This window comes from Emydura macquarii, unplaced genomic scaffold, assembly GCF_026122565.2.
Source record: "Emydura macquarii macquarii isolate MOO-44397 ecotype Brisbane River unplaced genomic scaffold, CSIRO-AGI_Emac_v2 contig_67, whole genome shotgun sequence".
NCBI lineage: Eukaryota > Metazoa > Chordata > Testudines > Chelidae > Emydura > Emydura macquarii.
The window spans coordinates 13,217,511-13,238,414 of record NW_027130204.1 but is presented as its reverse complement, the minus strand read 5'-3'; the positions used below and the strand labels follow the sequence as shown (position 1 = coordinate 13,238,414).

General features: G+C 40.4%; 1 protein-coding gene across 1 annotated transcript in view; it reads right to left on the bottom strand.

Moving 5' to 3' along the window:
• RET (ret proto-oncogene) overlaps window positions 1–20,904 on the bottom strand; it is a 118,749-nt gene that overhangs the window by 39,067 nt on the left and 58,778 nt on the right. Inside the window, exons 2-6 of the mRNA XM_067539938.1 lie at window positions 11,224–11,475; window positions 9,861–10,154; window positions 9,275–9,516; window positions 5,925–6,126; window positions 4,598–4,797 (exon numbers count right to left, since the gene is read on the bottom strand). Coding sequence (XP_067396039.1) covers window positions 4,598–4,797; window positions 5,925–6,126; window positions 9,275–9,516; window positions 9,861–10,154; window positions 11,224–11,475 — 1,190 coding nt within the window. The remainder of the gene's footprint in view (window positions 1–4,597; window positions 4,798–5,924; window positions 6,127–9,274; window positions 9,517–9,860; window positions 10,155–11,223; window positions 11,476–20,904) is intronic.

Genomic DNA, 20,904 nt, shown 5'->3' with positions numbered 1-20,904 from the left:
AATTCTAGGAAAATTCAAAGATTTCCAAAAGTTGCGCAACCCCAAACTTCATTCTCAAGAGGTTCAAACTTCAAATTAGAGTAAAACATCTTTGTGGAGCAAGGATAAAGCAGCAATTAGCTCAAAAACTACAGAGATGGCATTCTTAATGAAGGAAGACAGAAAGTTAATGGAAAGCAATTACACAAACACTATTCCAATATTCTAATTATTCACTGCTTAGATATGAGTGGCACAATATTATGGTCAGATTTTTCTGGCCAACAGAAGTATCAGAAAATCTTTAAAGAAAGGAAAACCTCATCTTCCATTTGCTGATGGCGGTTAAGCACAGTCTTCTACAATGAAAACAGGGAATAAATTTGTCCTGTTGGAGCTTCTGCCTGGAGAAGAATATAGACTAGAGCACTCTTCATTCTGAAACTATTTAACTAAGTAATGAAGGAAAGTAAATCCTGATATCCTGTCCAATTCATATAGTGTCTGATCCAAAACCCATTTAAGTCTTTCCATGATTTCAATGAGATTTGAATCAGGCCCAGTACAGCATTTGCTTTGTTTATGGGGAGAACTGTAATGGCACGGGTGGAAGGAGATTGTGGTGGGTCATCTTAAATTTAAAACACTTAAGATGCGTTTTAAAGTTATAACAGGTGTGCCTAGAGTGCACAGATAAATGCTGCTGTTAGCATTTTTTATAAATCTAAGTAAATTCATTTCCTGAGGTGAATTGTCATCCTTGGATTCAAATTAGTGAAGCCCCAGCAATTCTAGAAGTGCATCTTATTATAGGAAGGTCCCATTTAATTGCTTGTGCCTTTCTTTATTTCCATTCACATCACTTGAGGCCATGTGTTTCTTTTTGGCAGAAGAATGCGTAGAGAGAAAAAAATATATTCCAAAAGCTGGGCTGCTTATGATGTGGGCTGCCTTCCCCCTCCACTGCACCATGGAACTGGCAAGGAAACAAGCGGGGGGTGGGGAGAAAGAGTTAAGGCTGAGATTGTTCTCAAAACCCTAGCTGGACACAAGGTCCCCTTCCAGAATGAAGTCCCTTAGCAGTGACAGCACACCAGATGCCGTGTTGTACTGCCACAGGCTTAGTTTTGTAATCTCTACGATAGTGATTCCACAGTGCAGAGGAGAAAATTAATGCTTCAAGCAACATTAACCACAGTTATTATATGGCCTCTAGCCTGTGTAGGGGGGGAACACTGTCTGTTCCCTCTCTGCTGCTCCCACCATCAAGCCATTCCCACCTTCTCCACACAGCCTGTCAGCCACAGAGATTTCCTGTGAAGGGAATGGCAAAGGCCATGTAGATCATTAGGGGATGAAGAAGCCTCCTTCACAGCCAGTGCAGCCTCACAGCAGCTTTGCACTCCTCTTCACCATACAGAGGGGAAGCAACAAAGAAGGTACTTGGTCAAAGAAAAAGAAGCCATTTCTATCTGCATGGTTCCTTCCCGGATGTTACAGCCCCATTGACTACTCCACTATAAAAATTAGTCTAATGGAAACATTGGTGACCTTTAAACATACTGCAGTGCAGCCTTATTGGATTCCTGCAGAAACAGTCAGCACTTCTCTTATTCCCCTCTTATTGAGGGGCATGCTGCTACCTATTCAGAAAATAGGTAAGTAATCAGCAATGATGTGAACCAATACCAGGGAAGGAATCAAGCAAGGAGCAGGATGGGTGTTAAAAGACAAGCCTCAATTAAAACACCAATATCTTGGTTTTCAGAAATGATGGGAAGGGAAAAATTAATCTAGAGAGGTACAAAACTGGTAATCTTATGAAAATTTGGGTAATGCATTATGATGCCCCCTTCCATTGAATTTCCGTGGGATTTGGATACCCAACTCCCATGGGCTCCTTTGAAAATCTCAGCCTCTATTTTTCATGATTGGCCTGAGTAAATGTGGACAGGTCTTTGAAAGCTAAATGCCATTTGGTGCACAGGTTGCTGTCAGGCCGTGCTCCTGTTACTCTGGCTGCTAAAATGGACAAATGGCATCAGCCCCTAGGTTAACATGCAGTCATGTTTTCCTTCGAGCGAGAGGTGTTTCAGCCTTCATATTAGTTTGGCTCCGTTTCCTCACCGCTCAGGCTAATTATAGTTAATTATGCATAATGCTTTGATAACATGGAGTGCCATTCTCTAGGAACTAAGCTGTTGACTTCAGACAACACTGCACCTTCAAATCCACCTCTCAGAAGTGAGAGGATAATACCTCACTGACTGAGAAAGCTATTCCCAGAGCCAGTATGGCTTTAATTCCGCCCCCCCGTCAAGCATCAGAACAGAATCTCTTTGGGAATTAGCATTCAGCAAGCACAAAAAGACCCAGCTTCCACAGACACAGAGCTCTTCATCTCAGGAACATTTCTCTCTTACTACTGCCATCTAGTGAAACTAGACAGTTACATGACAGGAAATTAAGCTGCTGAGATTAGAATAGGATAATTCCATTTAAAATGCAGAATGTTCAATGGTTCCAGCAAAATGAAAAGTCTGCAGGTTCCACACATTGCCTTTCTGTGTTGATGTCTAATTTGTTATGCCTGAGAACAGTGATTTTTAACTGAGATAAGCCCAAGCTAGTACCACAGAAAAGAAAGTCTCGGGATTTAGGGGTAGTTTGGATCAATATGCAGATATGTGTGGCTCAGGTTCATCTCTAGCTATTAACAGCCAGATTGGGAACACCTTATTCACATAACTAAGCAGTTACTCCCCTGAATAGCCCCATTGGTTTCAACAGAGCTGCTAGTGAGAGTAAAGGCACACCACTGAGAGTAAGAGGGTCACAATCTGGCATCACAAAAGCAAATGTAAAACTAAAAGTATGGTGCTTCTTTACAAAAAGCACCAGATGGGCAACAGCATTTGTGTTCGAGTTTCTCATGGATCAGAGTCTGCAAAACTAGATGAGAAAACCTCAAGCACCAAACAAAAAGAACCATCACCACATACAAGGCCAACCACCAGAGTGTGCACTTTTGGTGGCACTCTTCTTAAAAAGACCAGTGACTGAATGGGCTTGGTGATTGAAATTACCCTCTCCTTGTTAGCGATGGTCACTGGTGCCCACAGACTAGGACGTCTTATTGACTATCACCTGTGGTGCCTGTTCTGCAGTCTCAAAAGCTGCCAATCCAGCGGCACATTCTGTGAGCACTAAATTCAGATCAAAATTAAATTTAAAGCCAGATAATGTATCTAGCTTTCCTTTTTCATTCTTCTCCTTGGTTAAATAGAGGCTTAAGAATGAAAGAAATTCTCCTTGTAAGGCAGTGGCGTATCATGGCTGTCCGGTGCCCAGAGGCCATACTTACATTGACACTTCCCCGCCTCCCACCCCCCGTGCCCGTTGGCAGGGCCCTGCGACGTGTGGCGGGTCTGCTGGCCCATGTGCCGCTCTCCCCCACTTTCCCCCCATTGTCAGCAGCAGTGCCCCACTGGGGTGTGTGTCTGTGGGCCCGTTTCCTGCTCTCCCCCCACTGAGCCAGGCGATGGCTAGAGGCTGAGACCTGGAAGGGGTGAGCTCCACAAGACTAGGAGAGGTCAGAGGTGCAATTCACCTAGTAACCGTGACAGGGTCATATTCACTTTACGCATTACAATACCTCACTTCCATTTAGTATCTGACAAGGCTTTGGGTGGCACTATATGCACATTGGAAAACACATCCTCACATCTCTGACTTCTAAGGGAGCCTCCAGCTCAAGTGCTAGGCCATACACCAAGGACAGGTGCTTGGCCTGTCAACTGGAAATTCCGCCATATCCGTACAAGGGAGCTAGGCGAATCAGGAGAAGCCCACCTAGAGGGAGGTTGCAATGACCACCTGACAGGTAGAATCTATCTTTTTGCTTCTGTGGAAAGAAGTGAAAATGCTGACACTATCTATTTCAAACTTCGGCAGGGAACAGGTTCAGGGAGGATGAAGCCAAGCTTGGAAGCATTTTTTAAGACATGGCTCATTTTCAGAAGTACCATGTTTCATTTCAAAGACTCAGACTTGATGTCATATCAGGATACAACCAGCTAAAACTTCTCTGCTAGATTAGTTTCTAGATGGTGCTAATTTCTAGAGCCACAGAGATTGGATGTTGGCAAGCAATACAAATTCTTCTATGCAGTGATCACACAGAAGAGTGACAGTGACCCAGAGGATCACAATGCTTTGTTATTTAGTTCATAAACTCTGAGGCAGGGAATGTCTCTCACTATGTGTTCGTATAGCACCTAGCAAAACGGGGTTCTGTAATACACACAACAGTAAGTATCTCCTTATTTCCATTTTACAAATGGGGAAAATGAGGCACAGAGAGGTGAAGTGACTTGCAGGCCAGCGGCAGAGTCAATATGACCACCTAGGTTTTCCTGAATCCTAGCTCAGGGATCTATCCACTGGGTAACATCGCCTCAGAGTCAGAGCAGATTTTCAGTGTCATGTGGTATTTCTGAACATTTCTGAAATCCTGGAGGTTACCTTTTATGTACACATTAAGCTTCTAAGTTGTCTCACTTTTAAAAGGTTTATCTTCAACAATGCCAAAATCAAAAGCAATTAAAACAGTCCTTACATGTGCAAAACGTTCAGCGTTTCTGTTCACTGTGAACTGGTAAGTCACATTAGGAAACTGAATGCTGACGGGGAAAATGGAGACATTGAAGTGGAGCATCAGAGATCTTTCAGGGCCATGAAACTCCGTGTCATTCACCAAAACGTCCAACTGGAAGGAACGGTTCTCTGTGACTGAAATATTTTTATTCAGCACCAATTCTGCAAAAGAGAAGATTGACTTTTCACATGCGTAGATGTATTTTTAAGGCAGCGCAAAATCCTAACCAAACTATAAATATCCAATCTATTCTTTAGGTACAGACTCATGGCATACTAGTACATACAGGGAGTTAAATTAAAACTGAATTAAAAAGTGAATTAAAACTAGAAATATAGAGATATTCCCATTTCATACAATGAAAACTGTCTAAAGATATGTCACGACTAGAGCTGGTCCGAAATGTTTTGACAAAATGGTGCTTCGAAGGAAAACGTGGATTCATCAAAATCAAAACTTTTCAAAGGAAAGTTTCACATATCAAGGAAGGAATCTCTGGTCAAAATGAGAGAGACCCACCACAGAATAGCCAATGACTTGGTTAGGGCTCTCACCCGGGATGTGGCAATACATCTACACAGCAAAAAAAGACCAGCAGCAGTGACTCTCAGAGCCCAGGTCAACTGACTCAGACGCATGGGGCTCATGCTGAAGAGCTAAAAATAGGAGCATAGACTTTCAGGCTTGGCCTGGAGACCGGGCTCTGAGACCCTCCAACCTCGCTAGGTTTCAGCATGACCCCAAACATCTACACTGCTATTTTTTGCCCAGCAGCGTGAGCACAAGTCAAGTGACCCAAGCCCCGGGACTCTCTGCTGGGGGTTTTATTTATTTATTTTTGGTTTTTGCTGGGTAGATGTATCCTGGGAGATGGAGGCGAGTGCCCTACTCCTCTGGCTATTAGCTATTCTAGAGGGAGTGGGTGGGCCTCTCTCTGTTTTTTCCATGAAATTTTTCAAAAGGTCTCAGTTTCTCCCCCATGTAGTATAGGAGAGATGTTTGCCATCCAGCTTACAATTACATTCTGAAATGCAATATAATCAAAACCTCTCTTGGCTAATCAACACATAATGCAACTGTCATTATTCCTATACAGTCATTGTGTTGTAGGAGGAAAGAATGTAGTATCACAGTCCCCCCTTTAAGTCCCAAATTTCTGTTCTGATACTGGGATTTTCTGTCTCATTTTTCATATGCCTGGTATTTTCAAGATGCACGGAAAAGTCAAATACAATATCGGTCAATTATAAACAAGCCATTTCACTCTGTTAGAAGGAAAAGACCTTACTGTATTCATGAAGTGTTCCCCTCACTTGGCTGCCATTTGGGCTGAAATGGATCTCGTGGAAGATGTGCTCTACCCGAAATGTCTCGCTAATCCACGGATCAGTTGTGATGATGGTGCCTGTGTACTTCTTTCTGCTGCTTTCAATGGGGAAAATAGGTGTGGTGTCTGCATCACATACAGTGAGTGTGGCTAGGACAGTTCCCTAGAAGAAAATCATAGAAAATACAGAGAAAAAACATCAAGATTGCCACGCTAGTTGTTTTCCAGATATATTTCTGGTTTACTGTCTGATACAATTTGGAGACCAAAATCCTGTCCACAGAAAGCTCCCTGACATTCTGTAGAAATCCACTTCCATTCAAAGTCTTTGTAGGTCTTTGACAGAAAGAGCAAGGACTGAAACTACTGCTTTCTACCTATTTGGAGACAGATGAGCTTCGTAACAGCATTTCATAAAGCCAGTGGGTTGCAAAATTACTGTAGCAATAGTCGTTTTGAGGCCTAAGAACGAACAGCATATCTGATTCCAGCAATCCCCACTAGTGGTCTCAATAACCACAGACTTTGCAACTAGGGTTCATCACTAAATAAACATGAGGTGATGCACAGAATGACAAGCCAAGTGAAAAAATGTGGCACTGACTATTAAGGAGACTGAACACGAACCCGGTGTGTGGTGAACCATCACCACATTTTCTGCTCAGGTCAGCAGGGTGTGGAGGAAGAGAGGGGGTCCTCAGGGAACCAGTTACTGATCCTCATTTTCTGGATGGCTCTGCACCAGCCCCCAACCTCTTAGAAGGTCAGGGTGGCATGAATTCTCAGCTGGCCAGATGTGGCTGTGCAAATGGCAAGAAGGGCTGGAACACACAAGAGGATGTGGCCCATGTAGTGTACAGTCTCCACTCTCTGAGACCTGCACTTTATTCTCTGCTATGTGTTGTGGGATTTTTTTAAATTGTTAATCCCTAATTTATAGATAATGGCCAGGGTAGCAGAGAAAGATTTTTCTCCCTTAGCCCCTGGCTGTGCTCAAATGTAATCTGGAACTTTTGAAGGTAGAAAGTAACAGGACTTCATACCTGACGTCATCAAATTTTATATTAAAAAATAATCCTCAATAATTTTTGTGAAGCAGGTGAGCAGCACATCCCCATTTTAAAGACAGGGAAGAAGAAACAGAGGCCAAGCGACTTAACCAAGGCCCCACAGAGAGTTCGTGACAGAACCATGACCAGATGTCAGATGGTCTGGCCTCCCAGTCTTGTATCCATTCCACTAGATTTCTCTTTATTGGCTCTACGTTGGATTTCTGATTACCTTGCAATAGGCCTCAAATTCATTTGGTATAGTATTATTCCACTGGCCATTGGGATTCCCATGAAAATCCTTTCTCCTTCAAGTTTGAATATACTAATTATTAGAGCTGTTTGAAAGTTTTCCAGCAGAAAGCTTTTCTTCTGGAAAATGCTGAATTCATTAGATCAAAATGTTTCATGAGAATACATCGATTTTGTCAAGGTTTTCAAAAGAAAATTATCTGTTTGCTTCAACTATAGCATACATTATATTAAAGTCGACACAAACCTTTTATGAATATTTCATTGCATGAAAAATACTGAGATTTCTACTTTTCATCCTGATTTGAGAAGAACTGAAATTTCAAAGTCTCAGAATTTCCCATGGGATGGGAATTCCATTTTTCAGTTACGCCCATTGGTCCGTGTCATTGATATGTCTAGCCTGTAGGTGGCAGCAAACATCCAAAATTGTAAGCTTTTTTCCCAGAATAAAGACATGCAAAATCCAGTTTAGTTCCAAGGGCAACCAATACAGCTATTAAAGAAATACAATTAGACAGAGAAATCTCTGGAGGGAAGTGACTGAGTACTTGCTGGAATTTCATGCATAGCTTATGCTGAATGCATATTGGAATGTCTCAAACATAACAACAACCTATTAAAGATTCTGTGAGTGTTTCTTTTCCCAGAGAAAGCCCCAGCTGAATGCTGTTCTACTAGTTTATATATACGTATCTTGGTTTTCACCTATAAATCCATAATAGAAATGAGTTCTGCCTACTTTCAAGCTGGACTCTATTCACTGTAGCAGGAGGGGCAGCGTGGAGTACAGAGAGGATGTAGGTGGTAAAGGGTTGTCAGTGAGTAGCCTTTAGCTATAGAAAAAGATCCTACACTTGGTTCCTAAATACTCTGGCATTGTTAACCTTCAGCAAAGGCTGCAAGAGCCGTCATTTGCTTGAGTATCTGAGGAAAGATGAGGCCTAATAGGGACAACTGTTTATGTAGGATGGGAGAGAGGGTTGGTGGGGAAAGTAAGTTAGGGTACATCTTCACTGATGGTGGCAAATTCACTGCCATCAGATCGATCTATCCGGATCGATTGAGCAATCAGTGAAGACCCGCTCAATCGATCCAGAAGTCGACTTGTTAAAACCACCCCCTCAAGTGGCTCACAATGGAAGATAAGAAATAGACGGGAGTTATGCAAGCTACTCTGCGTAGCTTGCGTAACTCCCGTCAACTGCCGCTTAATTTTAAGGTAAGTGTATACCAGGCCTTAGTGCTGAGGGTGGAGTTTTCCCAGGAGTTTGATGCTGGTTTTGTTCTGATCGTATTTGTTTCTTTAAAGAACCGCAAAGATGCCGAAGACAGCAGACAGGTGCCTCTTTAAATCCCATTATAAATCAAAAGGAAGAAAAGAAATATCAATATATATTCACACATACACATTATACGAGGAGCTGGTAGCATCTGTCCCGTCTAACCCCCGCCCATATTTAGATTCCCTAAGACCTTCCATTTCAAAAGATTCCTGAAATCTTTTATTTGTGAAGCTCTCACATCTCCTTTGTTTGCAGCAAGCCTTTAACATAGTTCCTCCTTGCGTGCGTGTATTATGGTACAGTCTTTAATTACGCAATCACATAGTATTGTTTTCCACAGAACCCAGACCTCAGTCAGTGCCGATGGTCAAAGAAGGAAGAATTATGGTTACATGGACAGCTGTAAATCTCGCATTTCTTAACTTCTCAGTGATTGACTTTGCCACCTAAATTATATTTTTACATAGTTTTTTGTAGGTAATGTATAGGCGGATAGACACACACAGTGAAATCGGTCTTAAATGACCACTAGATAATTACTAGTTCATTGGAGATGGTCATCACATTCTTCATATTATTATTATTATTATTATGCAGTCAGAGCTCTATGGACTGTATAGTAAACTAGTGCATATGATGCTGGGAGCTGACATACAAGGCCTGAAGTTTCCATGCCTAACCCACAGCATTTCCATCTCAGAGACCAAGCAGAAGAAAACTCTACCTCTTTTCTGTTGAACTCCACAACAGCATCGGTCGTACTAGTGCCATTGGGAAGGAAGGGGGCAGAGTCATCTTCATCTAACACATTCACCAGGAAGGGCACCTCGACCTGCATCACCTTGGAGCCTTCTCTCACTGTACACTTGGCGATCAGCTCATACCTCTCTCTTTCTTCCCGATCCAAACGCCGCACAACACTCACCCCTGTGGTGCTCTCATTGTAGTGAAAAGGCAGCGCTTCAACTGAAACAACACATACAGAGCATAAACTGGGAAAATCCTTTCTTGTTAGTGGTATTTGATTGTTCTCCTCCTTGACATACTGGTGTGATCCCAATGAATCCATTTGGGTTGCATCAGTATAACAAAGGGAAGAATTTCACTCTATTATGAAAATTAATCTAAGAAGAGATATGGAGGAAGGTGAAGGAGCTATATAAGGGGCAACAGGCACATGAGGAAGCCTAAAGGACTTGTGTGGGACCAGTGCAGAATATCCAACAGAAGAGAGATCCTCAGTGAGTATCTGCTCTATCAAAAATCTCATTAATATGACCGGTGTCTGAGTAGTTTACCTCCAGTTTTACCTGTTAGTAATTTGTAGGAAATGCTGACATTCTGGCACAGGTGATGTATTGGGGGTAACTGAAGCTGATGAAATGTGCCAGGTGGTTTATTCTCCTTGATGTGAAAGGAGAGATCCATTTCTGAGAAGCAAAGCTCCCTTGATGTTAGAGCATTGCAGGCTGGTGCAGTGGCATTGATGATGGAGAGATGCACCGACGTAAAAGTGGGGGACTCGCATTGCTTCCCTTGGAAGGGCTGGGATGAAAGGAAGACATGAAGTGTCACCTTTGGCAGTGACACCCAGTTTCTTCCAACTGCAAGAACAGAAAAAAAGAAACAATTGACAAAGAAACAAGCAAACATTCCTCTTAATAATTTCCTTCCATCAACCATTATTCTACATCTAGCCAGGTAGATGAGCGACAGTAACTGACATTTGGCACCTCTTAAAAAAAAAAAAAAAAAAAGGCCCCACATGTTTGAAGTTAGACCAACGCACCCAAAATTAGAGACTAATTTGGAAAATATGGCTCTTACAGATTCTCCTATTGCTTCAGACGACCCTACAGTGGAACACTACCAATCTGTGAAACTGATCCAACAGTAAAGGCCATTTGAGGAGTGCTATGACATTAATTCCTTACACCACTTCCTCCTCCCTCATCTAATGCTATCTAATTTCCTTAGGGAGCAAAACCACCAAGAAATAGGTTCTGTCTATTAAATGCTGGAGGATGATGGAAATAATTCATAATAATAATAATTCATACTAGTTCAGTGGTACGTGGTTCTTCCCAATAAAACAAAAAACTTCAATCTGAAGCAAAATAAATAGGCATCACTTAACCCCCTCCTCCCAAAATTATTTACTACCTCATACAAAAAGTGGTTCTGGCATCTGGGTCTTTGTAGTTAAAGATGTTGCTTATATTAGAAAAATTGCACTAATTTAATTAAAATCAATCTGCGTGAACTGTTGCAGAAACACAAACTGTTTTAGCCAATGCAGAAATGGGTATAACTTGTGGGTAAATTAGCAACTTAAGATAAACTTGCAAGTTTAAAAAAATGTAAGTGTCTTCTTTAGGGGTCCAGTCTAGGTTCATTATATTGATTTAGTTAAAATGGAAAAACTTTCCTGATGAAACAGTACCGTTTGACATCTAATTTAATTTCTTCTCGGCCTTAATGTTCATTGACTCTAATACCATTGTGTCTATCTGAAGGTTCTTGTCGATCCAAAAATTCATTTAAAACAAGTAAATAGTTCTTCCAATATGATCCCTAAATATTGGGTTGCTACTCATATGCTGCTGGATAAATCCCATTAGATGGAAGCACTTGGCTTCAACTCTAGCCATTGCAACGGGATGTCAGACTTACACAGGATATCAAAGTCTCCTCGATCTAGACTCTTATTGAGGTAGAGAAGCCCTGTTTTTTCTCTGATTTGAAACCAATGATTTTCATAGGATCCAACACGAGGAATAAGGAGATGCTGGCACAGCTGAAAGTGGGCCACCTCCCCATGTGAATCCCTCAAGGCACGGATGTGCACTAGCGGCGTCCCTGCCGGCTGATCAATGTAGACATTCTCAGTGTACTCTTTCCTGGGGAAGTAGAGACCAAAGGAAGCTGCAAAGGAACACAAAACAACAGAAGAACTGTTAAAGCTGAATGAATTCTGGGTAAATATTTTAGTAAGAGATGCATTTCTACAGAATTGGAAGCTCCATTTAGTAAGTGCATAGAAAGATACAACAACAGAGCCAGATTCTAAGCGTATGTAAATTGGTATAGCTCTACTGAGTCCAATGGGGCTAACTCAATTTGAGGATCTGACCCAGTTGTGGATCTGACCCATAATTTATGTACAAGCTATGAAAACTCCCTCTGGAAGCCAAATTGCTTAGTTGTAAACAAGACCATTGCCACAGCAGAGGGCTTAATGGAACATTTCTTATCAAACTTCAGATAAATTCACATCAGCGATTCCCAGTTGTTCCATTTTCACACAAATTGTTTTCTTCTCTGAATAATATCATTTATGGTGAAACCTTATTGAGAAAATAAATACAGCTAAATGAAAACCTTTCAGAGGTATTGCCCTAAACGGAATCTCACCCTTTCAAGTCACACAGTCCAAACACCCAATTTCTATCCAGAGAAAAAAACGTGTACATACATGACTGGCTTTGAAACTTTTCCATAGTGTGGACTTCTATTTAAGGAAAGATTTTTCTTGTGGACACCTATCTTCCCAAACAAACCAACCAACCCACCCACCCTACACCTTTCCTAAAGTAACGGATACCCTACTCCACTAAATAAATTAATAGATTATAAGGCCAGAAAGGACTGGTCTGACTTTCTGCAAAGCACAGGTCCTGAGACTTCCCTGAATTAACTCCTGTTTGAGCTAGAGCAAATATTTTTAGAAACTTTTAGATATTTTTAGAAAAATCTTATTTTTAAAATGTTCAGTAATGGAAAAATCTATCCCAGCCTTTGAGAAAATTGTTCCAATGATTAATTACCCTCTCTGTTAAAAAATTTGGACCTTATTTCTAGTCTGAATTTATCTTGCTTCAACTTCCAGCGTTCTTGCTATACCTTTGATTAGTAGATTGAAGAGCCCTATATTATCAATCTTCTGTTCCCCATTTAGGTACTGAAGTAACATTACAACTCATAAAAGGATTTTATGAAAGTTCTCATAAAAGTTCTCAGAGATATAAATACTCAGGACTAATATAACTAATTAAGACTAGAGGAATATAATCGCTCTTTAAAGCAATGAGTGCAACTGACTCATTGTGCCTCTGTACTGTTTATTTCAGGGGTGGCCAAACTGGGGCTCGTGGAGCCCCCTGTGTCCCTCCTCCCCCATTCTCCACCTACCAGACTGGGGTGGGGAACTTGGAGCTTTTGCCCTGCAGCAGGGTGGTGGGACTAGAGAATTCTGCCCAGCTGGAGAAAGGTTTCAGAGGGTCAGTAAGTTTGGTCACCCCTGGTTTATTTCCTTTCCTGGTTGTAGACATTTACATTAATTAGGATGTATTCATCCCTTGTTGCCGCAATCCCATTTGATCTCATCTCACCAAGTCACTTTGTAGTTGGGTTCCTTATTCCCTTCCTTGCTGCCTTTTCAATTCCAGTGTTGTCCACAAATCTAAGGCCAGTTGAATATTACATATATCAAAGAAATAGCTAATAAAGGCATACATGAAGCAGCCGTACATGGTGCAGAAAGCTTGTTGGAGGAGTTTAGCTTGTCAAAAAGGCTTTAGAAACCCCAAGAGGTCCCTGGACAGTGCTATAGTCATCAAGAGCAGTCACTGCTTTAAGCCTCAGATAACTCACTGCTGTGAAGGCGGCCAAGGTCTGAAGTCAACTGATGTAGCACAAGGTGTGATTTTCATTTGGCCTACCTCTGCTCCCAATGAAGTGTGCTGAGAATCTTTTACTGACTTCAGTAGGATCAGAATTCGGCTGATATTGAATTGCTTTTGAAAAATCCTGTCTGTAGTATAGTTACACAATGGGTGAAACTCATTGATAAACTGCCTAAGCATTAAAATGCTGGAATATACTAAGGATCTATCCTGTATCCTTTGCTTTAGTGGCTAATGTCAGATGCTATAGAGGGAAGTAATATTTGCACTCTGCAGAATTCTGAGACATTTTGTTTCATGCGATTAAGCACAAAGCTGACAAATGCTAACTTTTGCACTAGAAACATGAAAATAAAAGTGAATTTCTGTACATTATTGGTGTATGCCAGAGTTTTTGTAGCTGTCTTGGTCAGAGGATATTAGAGACACAAGCTGGGTGAGGTAATATTGGACCAACTTCTTTATTGGACCAACTTCTGTTGGTAAAAGACACAGATCTCTTCCTCAGGTATGGGAAACTAACTCAGAATGTCACTGCTAAAAACAAGGTGGAACAGATTGTTTACCACAAGTAGTTAACATATTTCAAGGAACCATTCAAGGTGAAGAGGCCTGTTAAATCCCTCTGGGCACAGGGAGGAAAAGAAGGAGGAATAACTGGGGGGGGGGGGGGCATGTGTTGTAAGTGGGATATAGATTGTTGTAATAAGCCATAAATCCTGTGTCTATGTTCAGTCCATGAGTTAAAGGGTCTAGCAAAGTTATGAGTATAAGCTCCCAGACTCATCTTTTGAAAGTGTCATGTACCCTTCGAAGATGACGACTGATAGGTCAGACAGAGTGATCACTCTGTGCAAAATATTCACCCACAAGTGATGTAGTGTTTTCGTCTCATCATTTTCCTGTGTGAGTTCATTCAAGAGCATAGTGATTGTCTGGTTTCACCCACATAGTTGTTATTAGGGTATTTAATACACTGGATGAGGTACATCACATGTTGTGATAGGCATGTGTAGGACCCATGGATCTTGAAAAGTGTGTTGTGGGGGGTGTTGATCATTGTACATGGAGATACATCTGCAGGTTTTGTATCTGTTCTGGCAGAGTCTAGCACCACTTTGAGTTGGTGTGTCCAGCTCTGTAGGGAGCTTTCTTCTGATGATGAGCTTGGATTGATTGTGGGAGGTGGATGTGGGGTTGTTTGAAGACCAGAAAATGGGGTTCAGGAAAGATTTCTTTCAGGATTTCTCACTGAGTATGGCTTGTAGTTGTTTGAGGATACCACATGTGGGTAGGTGATAACTAGGGGTGTGTGGTTGGAGGTGATTTTATTTCTGTATTGTGCAGGTTCTCTTGGAGTATTTGGGTGGCCAGTTCTATGATGTGATCTATTTCTCTGGTGGAGTGTTCTTGTTTGGTGATGGTGATTTTGAGTGAGTTAAAGTATGTATCCTGGACTTTCTCCTTGGGGCACATTCTGTCGTATTGGAGTGCCTGGCTGTAGATAACAGATTTCTTGGGGTGTTTGGGGTGGTTACTGGATCTGTGAAGCTAAGTGCAGCAATCCATGGGTTTCTCGTATTCAGTTAGGGTTCCGTTGTTAAAGCTGATTGTGGTGTCCAGTAAGTAGATGCTGGTGTGAGAGAGTTCCAGAGAGAGTTTAATAGAGAGTTGGTGGGTGAAGTTGTGGTGAAAATCTGAGGGAGTTTAAGCCATCTGTCCAGCAGCTGAAAATATCATTGATGTATCTCAGGTATATCATTCGTGATGCACCTTTCAAGACCCCTGGGTCCTACACATGCCTATCACAATATGTGATGTACCTCATCCAGTGTATTAAATGCCCCAACAACAACTATGTGGGTAAAACCCGACAATCACTATGCTCACGCAGTAAAATGATAAAAGACAAAACCACCACATCACCTGTGGGTGAACACTTTTTATGAAGTGATCACTCTGACCCATCAGACCTCATTCTCAAAGGACATCTGCAACACTTTCAAAGAAATGACTCTGGGAAGCTTAAATTCATAACTTTGCCAGACACTAAAAATCATGGACTGAACAGAGACACTGGATTTATGGCTTATAACCAGTGCTTAAATTGTGCTGGGGCTTGCCAGGGCTGAGGTCTGGCACCTCTAGGTTTGACAGTTCATAGCCCCAGCACCTCTGAGCTTGCCACATCAGTTATGAAAGTAAAAAACTGCTTGAGCCCCAGAACCTCTTTCATTATAAATTAATCACAGCTTATTACAACAATCTATAACCCACTAACAACCCTCCCAGCTGTTTTCCCTACCCCTTTCCTTTTCTCCCTATGACTGGAAGGCTGTTAACGGGACACTTTACCTGCACTGGTCCCTTGTAATATGTATTAATAAGTATCAATATTATTAATGTATTAATATGTACTTATGCTAAACAATCTGTTCCCTGTTGGATTTAGCAATGACCTTCTGAGTTAGTTTCCCAGATGCAAAGAAGAGCTCAGTGTAAGCTTGAAAGATTGTCTCTCTCACCAGTGCAAGTGGGGCCACTAAAAGATATTATCTCACCCAGCTTGTCTCTGTACATTATTGGTGAAAAGCCATTTTTGCTCAAAACTGGGCCCACTTTTACTGGACATTTTTCCACGACAACACATTTCTGCACCAACAGAAATGGGAAATAGGCTGCCACAGCATCTTCAAAATAGCAATGGGTTAACACATTTCCTCAGCAGCATGTTACTGAAGGGCCCATTTTAAGGAAGGAAAAGGAAGATCACAAACACACTGTGAATTAAAGACCTGTAATGTCATCTGGAAACACTACACAAGCCACAGTGCTTTCTCTCATGATTACACCGTCAGCATCCCTCCATGGAATTACATCCTCATGATTTACAATTGGCTGTTATTTATCTACGTGCATTCTGCATTAAATTAATAAACTGGTGAATAAAGCCGGCAAACTTACCAAAACAATGTTGAATTAAGAAGACAGCCCACTGTAATCTTTTAAAAAGAGCTCTACAATAGATTTTTTTTTTGGTGGGGAGAAAGATAAAAACCAATAACTCACCAGTCTCACTTTCAGTCTCATACACACACTTCTGTAATTACAACAAACCTTTCCTAAACTTTTTTTTATAAAAGAGCATTTTCTGCAAAACAATTTGCATTTGATATTCAGCACTGATATTTTGTCAGCAATTTGCCCTGTTTAATAAGGGCACCTTCAAAGATTTACTTTTGTCTCATTCAACCTACTTGCTTCTAACTGAAGTCCATACAAACATTATCACCACATATCATTACAATTCAATATTTTCAGGGATAAAAGAATTAAATATGTGTAACATAGCTAAGGAGATGCATACTTGTATCTGAAAGATGCAAAGAGGAGTGAAAAAAATTACTTACCGTGGTACAAATGTTATAACAAAATAGAGGTGAATTAAGGAAGGTAAGACTACACAAACCAAAAAGAAGGCAAGGTCCCTGCCTATATTCTAAATTTAAGCTGAATATTAGGGGAAATTCCTCTTGGTGAGATCCAATACATTATCCGGAAGATACTGTAAGGAACAATTGAGCAGTAGTAGGAGGATGGAATAAACGAGTTAATACAACTTTTCCACCGCTAATTCCTATGATTCAATTCAAACAGATTTGCTTTATGTACCTTTTATTACTGGTCTAAATTGATGGTTGATTAAAAATTAAAACATTAAAATAAAAAAAAATACACCACTGTGCATTTTCAATAGAGGCACTGTTCATATTCATATACGGCCAACAAAGTTTGTAATGAACAACTCTGATTAATCAGATCTTATTTGCCTTACAAGGAGTGTTCCTATCACATGGAGAAAGCAAGCCAGGTTTTTCCTTCCCATCGTAACTGACAGGGAAAGCAAATAAGACAATGTAAATTTAAAGAAAAAAAGTGTTAGTAATTACAATTTGTGTAATTTGTGTGTGTTTCAGCAAGAGACTCCTACTTAAATTGGATCCCTGAGGTCTATCACATTGAAATTCTTGTCTTCAATATCTCCATTCTATTTAAGTAAGTGAGACCCTTGAAAAAACTAATGAACATGTTTAGCTTTATGCATTTGAGCAGTCTCACTGTGAAGTGGCTACTCACATGCTTGAATTTCATCATCAGTCAGACTTCCAGAAGAGCTCAGTTTTTGGGTGCTGAGAGCTTTTGAGGATCTGGCCCGTTGAAAATCTGGCTCTGAACTTCACCCCTAAGTGTTTACAGCATCAAGGCTTTAAATTGTACAAGGACTAGTAATCCATTGTATATTTAACCTTCCTCTTTTTAAAACAAACAAACCAACCCAAATGGTTGGTAACCCACAGTAGGAACTTACTTGCTAGAAAAAGACTGCAACCCAAAATCTAATCTGGCATTGGGTAATGCAAGTGGAAAATAAGGCTTTGAATTTTGAAAAGGATGTTTAATGCTCGTATATAGAGTAGCATGATCAACTATTCTGAAATGTGTTCAAAAATATAAATTCACTTCTAAGCTTAATCTGATACATTCTTGCTGCTGGGGAAGGGTGATTTTTCTTCCCCCTTTCAAAATTAAAAACTCTTGGAATAGAACATTGGTAGTGTAATTAGCAGCCTTATTGGGTCTTGGCTTCGGCTGTGATTCAGGAACACATCCTGTTCAGGACAACTCTTAAGACTATGCTGAACTTGAAATATGTGCTTACCTCTTACTGGAACTTAAATATATGCTTAAGTGCTTTCCTCATTTGGGGCCATGATTACAATACCACAGCTGTGGCAAAGCTAGCTACCATTTAAAATAATAAAGCTTCTTGACACATTAGGAATCACATGGAGAATCTTTGGATTTTATTTAGCTGTTGTTCTAAGATGCCTGAATTGTTGACCCAATACAATGACACTGAGCCTTGTTAATGTACAGCTATCACAAAATTGCACAATGCTGTTTACATTTATTACTGGAATGGCAAGCCACCATTTGCCTATTGCTTCTGCTTAATTTAACCCATTGCAAGAGTTGTAACTGCAACAAGCTGTTCAGGTGACATCTATACAGTAATGATTATATATACATGAACACACCTCTCACTCTATCTTTATATGCACAGCTTGTTACAGAAAATGACAAGGAAGGATAGCTTTAAAGTCAAAATGCAACACCCATTTCTTCCGATACGTTGCGTTCATTCCTTAAATTTTGATAAGTTCAAACCCAATTCAATAAACTATCCATCTGGCAGCTATGCTGCAGGAGGCAGAAGCTTCTAACCCAGGCTAGGATTCCTCATGTTCTGGGGGGAAAAAAATCAATTTTCAGGAGTTTGTGCAGCCTCTCCACAGAAGCCAGATGGAGTTTTTATTGAATCTGATCTTTAAATAAATGTTTGCGGTGCTATAGCTATGTTGGTCCCAGGATATGAAAGACACAAGGTAGGTGAGGTAATATCTTTTACTGGACCAACTTCTGTTGATGGAAGGTACAAGCTTTCGAGCTACACAGAGCTCTTCTTCAGATCTGGGGGAAGGAAGAGTGTCTGAGCTAAATACAAGGTGGGACAGATTGTTAAGCAGAACAGGTGACATGCTGGCAGTTTCACCTGCAATACACTTTTCAAGACTCATGGGTCCTACATACGCTCCTCACAACCAATGCTATGCCTCATTCCAGGCATCAAATGCCCCAATAACTATGTGGGTGAAACTGGAAAATCATTATGCTCTCGAATGAATTTGCACAGAAAAAGGATATAAGACAAAAACACCATGTCATCATATCACACTTTTCACAAAGCGATCGCTCTGTATCTGACTTTCCAATAGTTGTCGTTAAAGGAAACCTTGCCTTCAAAAGGCAAACTTGGGAACTTAATTCATAACTTTGCTAGACACAAAAACCCTGGACTTAACAGGGACACTGCTTTTATGGCTAATTACAACAATTTGTAACACACCCCACTGCCTGTTATCCTTAACTGCCCACTTCAAGCCCTTTATGCATAACAATCTAACCCACAATTGCCCACTGTGCAATTGAACTGAAACCACCACAAACTCTGATGGATTGACATTATAATACATAGCATATCTGCAGCAAATACATAAGGAAAGTAATCGTATTTGAACTGATGCAATGTCATTGAATGTTACCCCACTATAGGGAATAGACTTAGGTATGATGGTATTATTCCAGCTCAAGGAGGAAACAACCTAAATGAGAATGGAGAAACTATATTATATATGAGAAATAGTACTTTTAAATAAGGCAACTGAAAAAATTGCATTTTTACCCTGAAAAGTAACGAAGTAAAAAATTCACTCAAAAGATCTTTGCATATTCAGAGTCTGATCTGTTTATTTTAGGGACAAAAAGCATATTTTTACTATATTTACTCCTGTCAATATAGATATGAATGCGCAAGCTAGATTCCATTCTGGTTGAAACAGCAAGAGAATTTTTTGCTGTGTTGCAGCAACTTTATTGCTGGCTATAATGAGCAAGACCACAATTTGATTTTCTGATCCCAAGTTGAGTTGGCAAGGAGTCAGAAGAAACATCTTTTTTTATTTATAAAGTGTAAAGCAGATTTGGTAGAAAGTCACCAAGACAAATAAACAAGAAATTCCATATAACATTCACTGTCAACTTTCAGAGCATAACTGGTGTCCTTTGGATAACAGTTACTTGGAACATATATGCTTGAAGATGAATTAACCAAGACAATTGACACCTAAACATGTCCAAAAATATTTGACAAAATCATCACCATTACTGAAAGTTCAGTTACACTGCACCTTCTACTCTTCTTGCTTTGCCGATGGCCTTCTGTCTTGCAAGTAAGGATGGATCAAGCAGTTTCAATAAAGTGAGAACCCACTTAAAACTTCAAGTTCATTTCTACAAATGAATAAATCAAAACTTGTCTAAAGTCTCATCATTCAGCTAGACACTTCTAGTTTCTGGTCAGGAGCAGAAGTGAGAATGTTATATATTGCCACCTATTTTTGTGTTTTTTCTGAGTCCTCACCTGAAAAAGTGGCATCTCAAACTTACAAACAAAAAACAAAAAACCTGAAACAAAAAGTCATAACACCCTAATCTCCAGGGAGACACATTTAAAAAAAAAAAAAAAAAAAAAAAAAAGATTTAAAGATTCAAAATGTTCAGGTCAGATTCAGCTAAGCACTCAAACGTACAGTGGCTTATCTGAACCAAAGCTGAATTCCCATGTTTTGGAGGGTGTTCCCACCCTACTCATAGGGCACACACGTGTGAACGAATACAGTTGTTTATATAACATGTATTCAACATACTTGCTTTCCATTTTGTTTAAAATTTTGCAACCTGGAAAATTTCAACCAGCTCTATTTTTTCAGGTTCTGTCTTAGCTTGGAATGGTGTGTATTTGTTGTTTTCCATTATAATTAGAGCTAGCCAAAATATTTAGCATTTCAACTTTTTTTTTTTTTTTTTTTTTTTTTTTTTTTTTTTTTAAACATACATTTCATATTTTTCTTGGAAAAACATCCATTCTTGGATGGATAAAATTTTCTAAAGCACTTAAGCCAGGGGTGGGGAACGTCCGGCCCGCGGGCCATATAAGGCCCGCGAAATCATTTGGTCCGGCCCGCAGGCCCATTCGGCGGCGGCGGCG